This window comes from Pipistrellus kuhlii, unplaced genomic scaffold, assembly GCF_014108245.1.
Source record: "Pipistrellus kuhlii isolate mPipKuh1 unplaced genomic scaffold, mPipKuh1.p scaffold_m20_p_4, whole genome shotgun sequence".
In the NCBI taxonomy this organism is placed as follows: domain Eukaryota; kingdom Metazoa; phylum Chordata; class Mammalia; order Chiroptera; family Vespertilionidae; genus Pipistrellus; species Pipistrellus kuhlii.
The window spans coordinates 89,943,308-89,957,224 of record NW_023425540.1 but is presented as its reverse complement, the minus strand read 5'-3'; the positions used below and the strand labels follow the sequence as shown (position 1 = coordinate 89,957,224).

The 13,917-nt window shown below is 46.6% G+C and overlaps 1 protein-coding gene, 1 long non-coding RNA gene and 1 pseudogene across 12 annotated transcripts in view; 2 read left to right on the top strand and 1 right to left on the bottom strand.

The window, feature by feature from the left end:
- Positions 1–13,917, top strand: part of ZNF75A (zinc finger protein 75a) — a 53,535-nt gene that overhangs the window by 4,199 nt on the left and 35,419 nt on the right. For 9 of the 11 annotated variants that reach the window (XM_045571353.1, XM_045571354.1, XM_045571356.1 and 6 more), the window contains exon 2: positions 929–1,045. The exons of 1 other annotated variant lie outside the window; for it this stretch is intronic. In XM_045571353.1, coding sequence (XP_045427309.1) covers positions 987–1,045 — 59 coding nt within the window. In that variant the 5' untranslated portion in view covers positions 929–986. Of the gene's footprint in view, positions 1–928; positions 1,046–13,090; positions 13,284–13,917 lie in introns of those variants that run through there. One more of the 11 variants, XM_045571351.1, reaches the window with a different exon arrangement.
- Positions 4,586–8,164, top strand: LOC123651176 (annotated as a pseudogene).
- On the bottom strand, positions 9,875–12,729 carry LOC123651177. The gene is made up of 2 exons (XR_006739706.1): positions 12,608–12,729; positions 9,875–10,153 (listed from the first exon to the last, which is right to left on the bottom strand). It is a non-coding gene; the product is annotated as an uncharacterized LOC123651177 (long non-coding RNA).

Here is a 13,917-nt window from a genome sequence, read left to right as displayed (position 1 = left end):
AACAGTGTTTAGATGGAGACTGTACAAAAACTAGGATTTAGGTGAAGAGTGTACAGGTATTGTTTAATTCCTTCAACTTTTTTGTATGTATGAAAATTATTATAAAAGTTGAGGTAAGTCTTTAAAAACAACCTAAGACAGCAATGTGTCCATTACAATTATGGCTACATTGACTCACACCATAGAAGAGTCACACCACTTTGTTTTCATAAATTAGGTTTTTGTAAAGAGAAGCAGAGCTATCAGTTCACTTGCACTAATACTACAAAGGGGTCACTGCTGGGTTTGGTTCCCTTCATTTGGACCTTCTCCAGCTTCCCTTTTACTCTGCTGTGGTTTAGTGCCTAATTGAGCACAGTTCTTTCAGTGAGTGCTAAATAGGAAGAGATGTTCAGATCACATGTTCTTAGAACTAAACTATTTAAAGTCGACGTTTGCTAAGTTAGAGTGAAGTTTTTGTTTTTAGCATAGCATAAGAATGGCACGTTTTGATTTCGACCTCAGGTTGTTTTAGAGCCCCCAGATCCTTTTCTGATTGTCCTCCACATTATAGTTTCTTCTTCTGGAGTTGCCCAGTCAGATTAAGTTCTATTCACAATACATAAGAGTTAAGGCTTCTTTACAAACTGATAACTTAAGGAACTGACCACTCAGACCATTTTGGTTTGGTAGTTTTAATTACAAAAGTGGTATGTTCTCATTGCAGAAAAATCCCAAGTACTACAAAAGTGTAAAAAGAAAAAAGCTATAGTCTCCCCAAATATCTTTCTTTAGAGGTAACCATTGGGAACAGTTTAGCTTGTTAATGTATATTTCAGACTTATTGTTCTCTGTATCTACTCACAGAGGACAGGGAACATGACTTTACTTCCCCTGCTTGGTGGAGGAATGTGGTGACACAAAAATCTATATCTTTCATTGTGAACAGAGTCTCAGGTTCCCAATCAGGAAGCCCTGAGCATCCAGGTGGAACAAGGAAGAAAACTATGGGATCCCAGTATCCAGATTTGCAAGGAGGGACTGAGCCCCAGAAACCCAGCTCCAGGTAAGGAACTTGCGGAGCCTGCCCATCTAGTTTCCCCATTGGGAGTGAGGCATTTGAGGGTTTGGGTGTGGGCTAGCCCATCACTGCTGCCAGGAAGGTCCTGTGTCCCCACTGCCCGCTTCCATCCCGGTGAGGCAGCAAGGCACCCAGAGTTCAAAACCTAAGGAAGCATTCACTCCTGGGCTCATTTGCCCATCCTAGTCTCAGCCCTGCTGCATCCCACCCAGTTCTGAAGGGAAGAGCCAGAGGCTCAGTTGAAGAGGAATAGGGGGGCCCCTACAAGGGAATAAGACTGGTCTGAGCTCTGGTTCCTGACCAATGGCTCCACCTTTTATCCAGATACCTCTCTATAGTGTTTTCCCTGTATGGGGAAGATAGAAAACAGATACAGCCAGCCTTTCTGGACTTCTGACATACTGGCAGTAGTGGGCATATTGGATTTTCTTTAGGGTAAAAATAATGTAGGGTTTGGTTTCTCTCACTACCAGGAGAAGAGAAATTTGAGAGTCGGGAAGAAAGTACTCAGTCTATTTCTCCTGAGAACATCCATCTGCAGGTGCTTCTGACTGGCCAGGCCAGAGGGGAGGTGCCCTGGAGTCCTGAGCAGGCACCGCCTGGGGACAGGGCAGAAGGGCATTGGGAGCCTCTCCCCGAGGATCGGATGGAGCAGTCCAGAGTGGGGGCCACAAGTTGCAGAGAAGCAGGCCAGCCAAAGGAACTGCAGCCAAAGAAGCTCCATATTTGTCCCTTGTGTGGCAAAAATTTCTCTAATAACTCAAATCTAATTAGGCACCAGAGAATACATGCAGCAGAAAGACTGTGTATGGGTGTAGAGTGTGCTGAAATCTTTGGTGGGAGTCCACACTTTTTATCACTACCCAGAGCACACTTTGGAGAGGAGGCCCATAAGTGCCTTGAATGTGGAAAAAGCTTCAGTCAGAATACCCACCTGACTCGCCATCAACGCACCCACACAGGCGAGAAGCCCTATCAATGTAATGTATGTGGGAAAAGCTTCTCTTGCAACTCCAATCTCCACAGACACCAGAGAACACACACCGGTGAAAAGCCCTACAAGTGCCCTGAGTGTGGTGAGATTTTTGCTCACAGTTCTAATCTCCTTAGGCACCAGAGAATTCACACAGGAGAGAGACCCTATAAGTGTGCTGAGTGTGGAAAAAGTTTTTCTCGAAGTTCCCACCTTGTCATACATGAAAGAACTCATGAGAAAGAGAAACTTTACCCCTTCTCTGAGTGTGGAGAAGCAATGAGTGACAGCAGCCCCTTTCTTACAAATCATGGAACCCACAAAACAGAGAAGAAACTCTTTGAATGTTTGACCTGTGGGAAAAGCTTCCGACAGGGCATGCACCTCACCAGACATCAGAGAACGCACACAGGGGAGAAACCATATAAATGTACCCTTTGTGGGGAAAACTTTTCTCATAGATCCAACTTAATCAGGCACCAGAGAATTCACACAGGAGAAAAACCCTATACCTGTCATGAGTGTGGAGATAGTTTTTCTCACAGCTCCAATCGGATTCGTCATCTGAGGACCCATACAGGAGAGAGACCCTATAAATGTTCTGAATGTGGAGAAAGCTTTTCTCGGAGTTCACGCCTTATGAGTCATCAGAGAACTCACACCAGATAAAACAATGGAATTTCATATCACCACAGATAAAGGTGGCATATTCAGAGGGTTCTGCTGTTGAGAGCTGGTATTTCTTGCCCTGCTGACCAAAATCATTTGTGTTCTTTTATTTAAAAAATTTTGTTGCTGATTTAGAGAGGAAGGGAGAGGAGATAGAAACATCTGTGGAGATTGGCTGCCTTCTGCGCTCACTGGCCCACTGGGGATGGATCCCACAGCTCAGCATGTGCACTGACCAGGAATCTAACTATAAGTTCTGGTTCATAGGACAACGCTCAACCATTGAGCCATACAGACTGGTGAAATATGTTTTTGAGGTAATTACTATAAGGAGTAACAAGGATGAGTGTATGTGGGAGAGGTGGGGGGAGGTCATTGCAAGGGAGAAGCAGGGGCAGCAAAGGATTAGCATCAATCTAAAATGGAATTCTGTCTGAACTAGTGAGGATGCTAAGTCTTTGAGGTCACCTGATCGAGGCAGAATTCTCTATGAAGTCCACCTTGTGTCATGGTGCCTACCCCGTTGATACATTTGCCATGTTGTAATTTGGATGCCTTACTTAGTCTTGTCTTTCCCAGCAACTTTGGGAATTTATGACTTTTTGTTACTGCTTCCTCACTTTGGACATTCAGCAGGAGTATTTGAACTCCTGAGACCAAAGAAGAGAGACTGAATCTCCTGGGAAACCAGCTTGAGGGCAAAGAAAAACTGGTGGTTAGTTGTAGCTCTCCAAAAGGCCTTGACAGGGAAGCCACAGCACACCTCAATGGCCTCACAGGAAGGCCCATTGGCAGGCCATGAACATCAATGTCACCTCAGACTAACAGGACCCAGAGACCTAAGGGAAATAGTAAGGGGATTTGCAGGTCAGCCTAGGAATTGGCACAGGGGACTAGAATCTGAATTAGTCTAATCTGTACAGAGACCAAGACTTCCCCCACCTCCGTCAGAGAAGGATAAACAGAACTCTGGAGTCTTCAGAGGGTTATGTAAGAAAGGTTCCCTAGGAGACTGAAAACACAGATCTTAAGGAAATTAGGGATCATGCCTTTCCCTGTTGGAAATATGTTGGGATGGTAATAAATACCTTCAAGAAACGTGAAAGTGTGTGACTCTTCATTGAAAGTGCCCTGGCTTCCAGTGTTGATCTGTTTGGAGGACCTGCTTTCTCTTTGTGGTCTTGCTGAGTTGGTCGAGAAGTTGTTCCACCAAGGTGGCAGCAAACAGGGTGAAGTAGGGTGTGGCATGGTAACAGAGGGTCAAGCCCAAGGGGCTTGGGATGATATCATAATGGTCTCTGAGGTTTTCTTCTGTAGTGTACAGCAGTAAAAGTATCAGATTTTTTTGTTTGTTTGTTTATAATGTTTTATTTTTTGTGAGGTAGCTGAAGGAAGACTGGGCTCTTCAGAGTTAGGATATTTTGGTCTTACAAATGATTCCCAGGAAGAGGTGGTCCTGCTATAACTGAATTATTGCCCCTTAGTGGAGAAAGGACAAAATTATTAGGAGAAAGCATTATATTTTAGAATGTATAATCAGGAATAGGAATTTTAGGAGAGTATGCCTATGGGAAAGAGAGAGAAAAGGAGGAGATATTCTAGGAGAAGGATATTCTGAAGCCAGGAAAACATCTCAGGAAAAGATCTAACTAGCAGTTGTTTGGGAAACAAGGATAAAACAATTCCATTGGAAACCAGCTATCAAGTGAGAAAAAAAACCCTATATGCCCCAACCATTTTTTTAATTAAATTATTATCTGTGTACATATTTTAACTTTGCCCCCCCTCTCATACATACCCTCCCTCCCCAGAGTTTTGTGTCCATTGGTTGTACTTATATGCATGTGTACAAGTCCTTCAATTGATCTCTTATCTCCCTCAGATCTCCCTACCCTCCCTGCTGTAATCTGACAGTCTGCTTGTTGCTTTACTGTCTTTATATCTGTCTTTTGGTTCATCAGTTTATTGCCCCAACCATTTTTATTAGTCTTGCCTCAGCCCTGCCTCAGTTTAGAATTGAGTTCTTCCTTGGTTTTCTGAAGCCAGTTTTTAAAAATCTTAGTTTCTTATTTCTCTGCTTTTCTCTGACCTACAAGAGGGCAGTGGTGGGGTGTGTGTGTGTGTGTGGGTGTGTGTGTGCGTGCGTGCTGTGGGGGCGGGGGGAAAGAAGGTGTTTAAGGATTTGAGAGATGAGTGTAGGATCCACAGTGGTAGGAGTGGGACAGGGTTGATGTGGTTGCTGATGGCATGAAATGGGTGGGTAGTGTCAAGTTGATGTTAATAAGCATTCTCTGGTTAAGATCGTAACCTGTATGCATTGTAAATCTTACAGGAATTGGAAGTGCCCCTCCCCTTTGTTCTCGCTCCTAATCTTATGATTTGTCTAGTGTTGCTCCTACTTGGAGCATTGCAGCTTGAGGCTTACAGGACTCCCAGGTATTTGCTTTTGGCACTGAAAGGCTTTCCAATAGGAGCCTCTACTCAGTCCCAGTGTAGCTCCCTTTCTAGCAAATTTCAGATGCATAGTTGTCCTTGGCCTTGTTTTCATGAGATATCGCAAATTATTGCATGTAAAAAACACTAGCACAGTGCCTAGCACATAGAATGTATGCACCTATTTGTGCCATCTGGGGTCAGATAATATTTGCAGGACTGTCTTCTGGTGCTGAGGTCACTGTAAGACTACATTGGAAGAACTTCGGGGAGCAGTCTGATATTGACAGGCAGGCTTGATGATGTCTTCAAACAAAACAAAAAACCCAAAACTAGCTTAATGCCCTAGAAGGCACAGGCATCTGTACGGAAGGGTAATGAGCTAAAGGGATAAGGGTTCATAATTGAAGTGTTAGTCTAGAGCAGTGGTCGGCAAACTCATTAGTTATCAGAGCCAAATATCAACAGTACAACCATTGAAATTTCTTTTGAGAGCCAAAAACTGACTTATGTGCATGGGCCATGAAATTTTAATCGAACTCTGTGCGTCCCCACACGTGGTATTTTGTGGAAGAGCCATACTCAAGGATTCAAAGAATCGCATATGGCTCGAGAGCCGCAGTTTGCCGACCACTGGTCTAGAGGTAAAGGTCCTATGAACTCGGAAAGTTGCCACTGCTAAAGTCCTCTCGGTGGAGCGCTGGAGCGCTGGAGCGGGCAGGGGACTGCCGTCGGGGAAACAAAGGAGCCAGGCGCTGCTGCGGGGAACCGCCACCCACCTCCCGGGCCGTGCGGGGCCTGCCACCAGCCGCCACCATAACTGCCCTGACAACGGCATGGCCGAGGCGGTGCAGATCCAGTTCGGCCTCATCAACTGTGGCAATAAGTACCTGACGGCCCAGGCATTTGGGTTCAAGGTGAATGCGTCGGCCAGCAGCCTGAAGAAGCAGATCTGGACGCTGGAGCAGCCGCCCGACTAGGCGGGCAGCGCGGCTGTGTGCCTGCGCAGCCACCTGGGCTGCTACCTGGAGACAGACAAGGACAGCAACCTGACCTGCGAGCAGCAATGTGACCTGTGAGCGCGAGGCGCCGGCGCCAACTGCCGCTTCCTGATCGTGGCACACGACAACGGCTGCTAGTCGCTGCAGTCTGAGGCGCTCCGGCGCTACTTCGGTGGCACCTAGGACCGCCTGTCATGCTTCGCACAGACCCTGTCGCCAGGTGTCGCCAGCCCAGAAATGGAGCGTGCACATCGCCATGCACCCGCAGGTCAACATCTACAGCCTGACCGCGCGCAGCCAGCCATCTCGCTCATCATGCCGGCCTTCCCGGACCAGCGCTAATGCGTGCCGACTGCTGACCACGCTTCCTGGCCACAGAGGGCGCCCGGAGCTCACCATGGGCTACACGCTTGAGTTCCGCTCCGGGAAGGTGGCCTTCCGCCACTGCGAGGGCCGCTACCTGGCGCCCTCAGGACCAGAGGCACGCTCAAGGCGGGCAAGGCCACCAACCAAGAGCTGGGGGGCCGTGCTGCAGGACGCCAACGAGAGGAAGGAACATGTCCGCGCAACAGGGTATGGACGTGTCGGCCAATCAGGACGAAGAGACCGACCAAGAGACTTTCCAACTGGAGATCCACCGCGACACCAAAAAGTGCGCCTTCCGCACCCACACGGGAAAGCACTGGACGCTGACGGCCACCGGGGGCCTCTGCCAAGAGTGCCAGCTGCTGCTTTGACATCGAGTGGCGTGACCGGCGGACCTCACTACGTGCGTCCAACGGCAGGTTCGCGATGGCCAAGAAGAATGGGCAGCTGGCCGCCTCGGTGGAGACAGCAGGGGACGCGGAGCTCTTCCTCATGAAGCTGCGGGGAGCACGGCTTCATCGGCTGCCGCAAGGTCACGGGCACCCTGGACGCCAACCGCTCCAACTATGACGTCTTCCAGTTCGAGTTCAACGACAGCGCCTACAACATCGAAGACTCCACAGGCAAGTATTGGACGCTGGGCAGCGACTCCTTGGTCACCAGCAGCAGCGACACCCCTTTGAGTTCTCCGACAACAAGGTGGCCATCGAGGTGGGCGGGCACCACCTGAAGGGGGACCAGGCAGGGGTCCTGAGGGCCTGTGGAGAGACCATCGACCCTGCCACTCTGTGGGAGTACCTGGCCCGCCCCCGCATCCCTGTCCCCCGTCCCCTCCCTCGCTAATTCCTCTCCAGGTGGGCACCGCCCACGGTGGCTTGCCCCTTGTCTTTCGTACCGGAAACCCAGAGAAAACAGTGTCTCCCTGCTGCCCTGTGTGGCCTCTCCCGATGGGTCGGCGCTGTGGCCCGGCCCTTAGCGGGACTGGGGACCCTCCGCCCTCTCTGCTGTGGTGAGACTGGCACCTCTTCTGACCTCAGACAACTCTGACCCTATTTCCCCAAAGTGGCTGAGGAGCAGTGGGGGCTAGAGCCCTGGATGTGGCGGGGGTTTAACTGGCATCTCCTGCCCTCCCCACGCCCCCAGCCCAGGTTCCCCCCAACTTCCAGCAGCCAGGGCCTTGGCCCAAGCCCTTCGGTGGCCCCTTCCAGCCCTGCAACTGGAAGCAGAAAATGACCAAATCAGTGTGAGTGTGTGTGTGTGTGTGTGTGTGTGTGTGTGTATAATTTTTTTATTTATTTTTTAATGAAATGTCATTGTTGGAGGTGGCACAGGCAAACCTCGGGTAGCATCTCCAGGCCTTGGTGCCTCACCGGTCCCGCCTCCTGCCCGCCCAACCAGAGCCTCCAGCTGGCGGATTGGTGCTCCTTGTCAGATTCTGGGTCTGGGGTGGGACGAAGCCGGGTGTCACTCTCCTCTGAGGAGACACCCAGCCCTGACCCTTGGCTCCCAGCTGCACCCCTACCAGCCCCCCAACCCTTGTCCGCCATGCATCTCACTCTGGGTGTCTTGGTCTTTTATTTTTTGTAAGTGTCATTTGTATAATTAAATGCCCATGATAGTAGCTTCAGACTGGAAAGAGCAAAATAAAATAATGCAAAACCAGCAATGAATAAATAAATATATAAATAAATATAAAAATAAAGTCCCCTCTTGCTTTCACTCTGGCAAGAAAGACTTGGATGATCGGTTTTCAGAACCTCCCTGCTGCTCTTCGACAAATATAGCAGAACTAGTCAGGAGTAACAGGAATACCTGCATACTCTGTAAATCAACACAGAAAAGACACAGGAAGAGAGTAGACAAGTGTGCTCACAAGTAAAGACCCAGGTGAGATAAGTCTCAATAAAAAGTGGTGCTCATCCTGGCTAGTGTGCTCAGTGGTTAGAGCATCAGCTTATGCACTGAAGGGTCATGGGTTTGATTCCTGGCCAAAGGCATGTGCCTGGGTTGCGGGTTCAATTCCCAGTAGTCAAGGTGCATGAAACCAATTGACATGCCTCTCGAACATGGATATTTCTCCCTCTCTTGTTTTTCCCCTTTCTCCTTCCCTTCCACTCTCTCTAAAAATCAATGAAAATATATCCTCGGAGGGGATATGGGGGAGGGAGGGAGGGGGCAAAAAAAAAATCATTAAAATATGTAAAAAAAATAAAAAAATAAATTAATAAAAAAAAAAAAAAAAAAAAAAAAAAAAAAAAGAAAATATATCCTCGGATTAGCACAAAAAAGTGCTCGAGGCGCTGGCTAGGTAGCTCAGCTGGTTAGAGCATTATCCCAACATGCCACGGTTGTGGATTCCATCCCTTCAGGGCAAATACAAGAATCAACCAATAAGTGCATAAGTAAGTGGGACAACAAATCGATGTTTCTCTCCCTCTTTTTAAAAAAATCAGTTAATAAAATTTTTTTAATGGTGCTTGAGAACATGGGAATGTGGAAGCTTCAAAGGCAAGGACAGAGTAATCTTATGTAGCAGAGATGTAAAATCTTCCAAAAGTACCTGATTTTACCTCACTGCCAGAAAAGAAAATGGTGTTCATATTGCTCTGTGTGTAGTGTTCACTGGGCAGCAGCCCATCCACCTGGATAGATTCCAAGCTGGGATGTCTAGAGAGTGAGAATTCAGTAACAGTTATAAATATTTTAAGGGAAAAATATATTTCAATAGTAGTTTCTGCTGTCTATATGAATAAAATCCAACTTTGATTACATTCAATATAACATTCTTAAGACTGATCTTTAACAAAGTCATCTGTAAGAAGGTAAATTGTTGCTGGCACCTTTCCACTTCTCAGATCTTTGTGTACATCTGGTGTATTAAGTATTCTTTTTCAATGAAACTGTTTCATATGTGGGATATTAGCAAGTTTCAGAATCATGGCAATTCTCAGAGGTGAGTATAATGGTTTTATAAATATTTCACCATAATTAAAAAGTTAAAAAATTTTTAAAGATCTGTGTTTTTATTTGTTTTCCTAAATTTATATTAGGGTTTTAAATAACACACTTTATATATATATATATATACATATATATATATATACATATATATGTATATATATGTGTATATATATGTATATATATGTGTATATATATGTATATTTTATTGATTTTTTACAGAGGAAGAGAGAGGGATAGAGAGAAACATCAATGAACTAGAATCATCGATCAGCTGCCTCTTGCACACCTCCTACTGGGGATGTGCCCGCAACCAAGGTACATGCCCTTGACCGGAATCGAACCCATGACCTTTCAGTCCACAGGCTGATGCTCTATCCACTGAGCCAAACCGGTCTCGGCAAATAATACACATTTTATATTTGAGACTTTATTTGGTTTCTCTTTAGTGTAGATTTTGTTTAATTTGAACCAAGACTCAATTTTTCTACTGTTGAAAATTTTAAAAAGTTTCTCTAATGGTATTTCTGATCAATTGGTTCCCATAAATCCTTCTGCTGGCAAAGTCTTCTGTAGCTCAGCTTCCTCAAGTAGTCCTTTCAGGTCCTTTTGGTGCTGCTCAATTCCATTTATTCCTTAGAAATGTCCTACTTGAGATTAGTTTCATGGTTCTCATTCCAGATACAGAACTTCCTGGGAAGTAACAAAAACTACCAATTTTTTTTTCCATTCCAGGTGTTATGAAGAAAAAAACGTGTCAGGGAAATGATAAAAATGATTGGTATTTCAGTTATTTTTCCACTCCTTTAGGGAAGAGCCTGACTGGCTTTCAGTCATTCCTGAACTAATAGAATTCTCACAAAGCGTTTATCTAGGAGTCCAGAGGAGCCTAACCTTTAGTTTTTCTCTAACATTGGTTGCAAGAAGTGCCAATTGGTTTATGTAGCACTAAGAACATCATGAAAGAATATCATAATTAATAGCGTGTGGAGATAGTTGCAGGCTAAGATCAAGCAACCTTGTAAAAGAGGCAGCTATAACTAAGGCAATACTAAAAATAAATAAAAAATACCAAGTTTTTCTGCCAACAGTAGCACTATTAAGTGCAGCCAATTACCCAGCAAAAATACTCAGCCTGCTATGGCAGTTGGGTGGTATGTCAAAATAAACTCCATGTATTTGCTTTCATTGGTTCCCACCTGTGCATTCACCGTGTTCAGCTAGAAGGTGAAATCAAAGGGAAGACTCGGAACTTTTATGGACTCCACAGCAAGAAATAACTATGGCCTCAAACTTCAACCAGTGAGAATCACCAGTGACCCTTATTCACTATTCGCCATTTTGTGCTTTGTCTTCTCTTCTTTCTCAGGATCTCTTCTCCCACTTCCCTAACCAACTCTCTACTCATGCTATGAATCAAGTCTGCCAATGACATCAAAAGGCACTGCTAGCAGAGCTTCATTTATTCAGTTCAGTAAGTTCCAATCGTATGTTCAGCTTTGGGACAGCTGATGAGGATCTCAGTGCTAAAAGCATCATTGTCCTGATTCTGAGAGACTGGAAACAATAATGACTTTTGAAGAAACTAAGTCCCAACCGAAGAAACTAAGTCCCAAACTGGCAGATACTAAGGAAATGGAAATGTTTTGAAACATATGCAAGTGACTTAGGCAGATGCCTATGGATATCACCTGTTTAATCTTTTTCTCACTCAAAAAAGGATCAAGATCTATGCCTCAGAGGAGTGTAACACCATTCTATCTAAAAGCAAAATAGCATAGTGGCCTGGTTAGTGGTCTCTTATTTTCATTTCCACCTTAAACTTACCTCCAGATGAACATCCTAGAAAGAAGCTCCCTCAAAAACCTTCAAATGATGCTCTGGTATATGCTCTATTGAAAGCATTTCTCTTCACTTCCATTCAAAGCACATAGATCTACATGAACTTATTTTCTTTCTTTCCCTAAATGTAGCAGTTACATTTAGTAAAAATACTAAAAATTTCACACACTAATCTCTCTGGCTTTTTAAGGCTATGCTTTTATGTTACCTCACTAATTTTCAACCTTTTTAATCTCACAGCACACTTAACTAATCACTAAAATCCTACAGCACACCAAAAAATGTGTATTTATTTTTTGCTAATCTGAAAAAATATCTCTCTGTCATGGAGAATGAATTTTGACTCATTCACATTGGATGGCTCTTGTGTTGGCTGTTGTCATCTTTTCATTTGACAATGTAAGGGAAAACAGTTCGATGCCCCTGACTAAATAGTCAGGTATTGGCATATTTTAAAATTCTTGCAGCACATTGGCTGAAAATTGGTGCCTCACCCTCTGCTCACTCTCATCTGCTGGCAAATCTCTCGAGGTCTTTTATAGTTTTTCCCAACCAAAACTCAACATCCATTTCCTTGGAATTTCTAAAGCATTCAGCTAAAGTCCTCCCTTTTCCTACTGTAATACTGATACTCATGAAATTGCTTGAGTACTTCTGTCAGATTCTTTGATTTAAAGACCTTGTTCTATGAACTTTGTAACACTGACTACACCTGGTGGACTTAAATAATTCTTTGACTGGCCCAAACCGGTTTGGCTCAGTGGATAGAGCGTCGGCCTGTGGCCTCAAGGTCCCAGGTTCCATTCCGGTCAAGGGCATGTATTGGGGAGCAGGGGGTGTGCAGGAGGCAGCTGATCAATGATTCTCTCTCATCGATGTTTTTCTCTCTCTATCCCTCCCTCTTCCTCTCTGTAAGAAAAATCTGTAAAATATATTTAAAAAAAAGAAAAAGAAAATGGGGAGCTCTCCCATTAAAAAAATAATAATTCTTTGACTGGTAGAGACTAGTACTATGAAAACACTAGTAATTAGAACACAACCAAAACGAAATACTCAGATTCCTTTGACTATGATTTAGTAAATATGTGTGGAATGCACATTTTAATCAGGTAATTCGGCCAGACACTGCAGGAAATACAAGATAAAAAGAAGGTTCCCATTCTACAGGAAGCATGCTGTCCTGAAAAAGGACAACAGGGAAACTAGATTACAGTCTAGGAGCGGCCAATGGTAAATTGTGACCCTTGCAGGTCACCTCTTAGCTCTCCGTCATGGAGAACTAGAAATGTAACCTATTCCACATACCTCACAAGAAAAAACAATTGTGAGATGCACAGCCCAAAACGGGGTAACCTCAGGTCCGCTGATCCTGGACGAACAAAAAGTCTTCCTTCTTGAGGCCGTGATGTGCTAGGGACCAGGAAGGCCGAGGACCCTGCGAGATCAGTGGACGGCGACCTCCACCTGGCGGGGCTCCCCATAACGGCCGCGGCCTCCGGAAGGGGATTCAGGAACTACCCGACGCACCCCGCCTCACAGCCAGGCCGCGAGACAGCGCCAACCACCGGCCAAGACGCGCGCAGGGTCCTTCTAGGCTCCACATCCTGGACTCTGGAGCATCAACTCCTCCGGGCACAGGGGCTGAACCCCACAGGAGGCAGGATCCTTCCGCGAAGCCTGGAGCCCCCGCGCTCAGCCCCAGCTGACTCAGCTCGGGGCGGAGCCAGTCGGGAAGCGCACCACTTCCGCTTCCGGTAGGAGCGGGGTTTCACACACTTGCGTAGGGAACGCCCCAGGCGGGCGAGGTACGTCCGTCGGTCCTGTCTGGCCGCACCAGAATCCGCACCTCTCGGGGCTCTGGACCCGCTTTGAGTGCCGAGGAGCCGGTAGCTTTGGCCCTTGGGAAGCAGCCGGAAGTGCGGCGACGTGCGGTTGAGTCGGAGGGCGAGGGAACGGCCCTCACGGAACTCCGCTGCCTGAGGTAACTAAGAATCCATCCCCCCTCGGCGTCTGCTGCGGAGCCTCAGAGACCCGCCGGCCTCTGCTCGAGGCCACTGCAAGGTGGTTGGAGGCGAGACGCTATTTCTCGTGGCCCAGCCGGGAGAGCCTGTCTCGGGCGAGGCCGGCCCTCAGGCTCCGGAGGTCACTCTTCCTGCCCTTTGCGGGCAGAAGCGCCGGGGCCCGCGGCGGCCGCACGCTCCTACGCTGCCCGCTTGCACAGTGCTCACTAATCCCGAATGCCCTCCAGAAATGTCTACGTTCTGGTGTGGGTTTTGGGGTGCTTTTTTTTTTTTTTTTTTTGCCGGGGGGTGGGGTGGGGTGGGGTTGGGTTGGGGAGAGCTTGGGGGCCATTACTACTGATGTTAACCGCCAGAGAGTCTCAGTTCAGCCTAAGAGCGATCACTTTCTCCTGAGGCCAAAGTCCCCTGGCCTCCCTGAGCCGGGGTGGACAGCGAGGAGCCGGCCATTCATTTGTGAATACCGAGGCATCCTGTACAGAATCTCGGTGCCGGTTCTGCAGCTTCACCTCTGGGAGAGGGAGGCTTATGAAACTCTCCATAGGCCCCTTAGAAGTCTAAAAGACACTTGAAACGTAAGGTCAGCAGAAGGGTCAG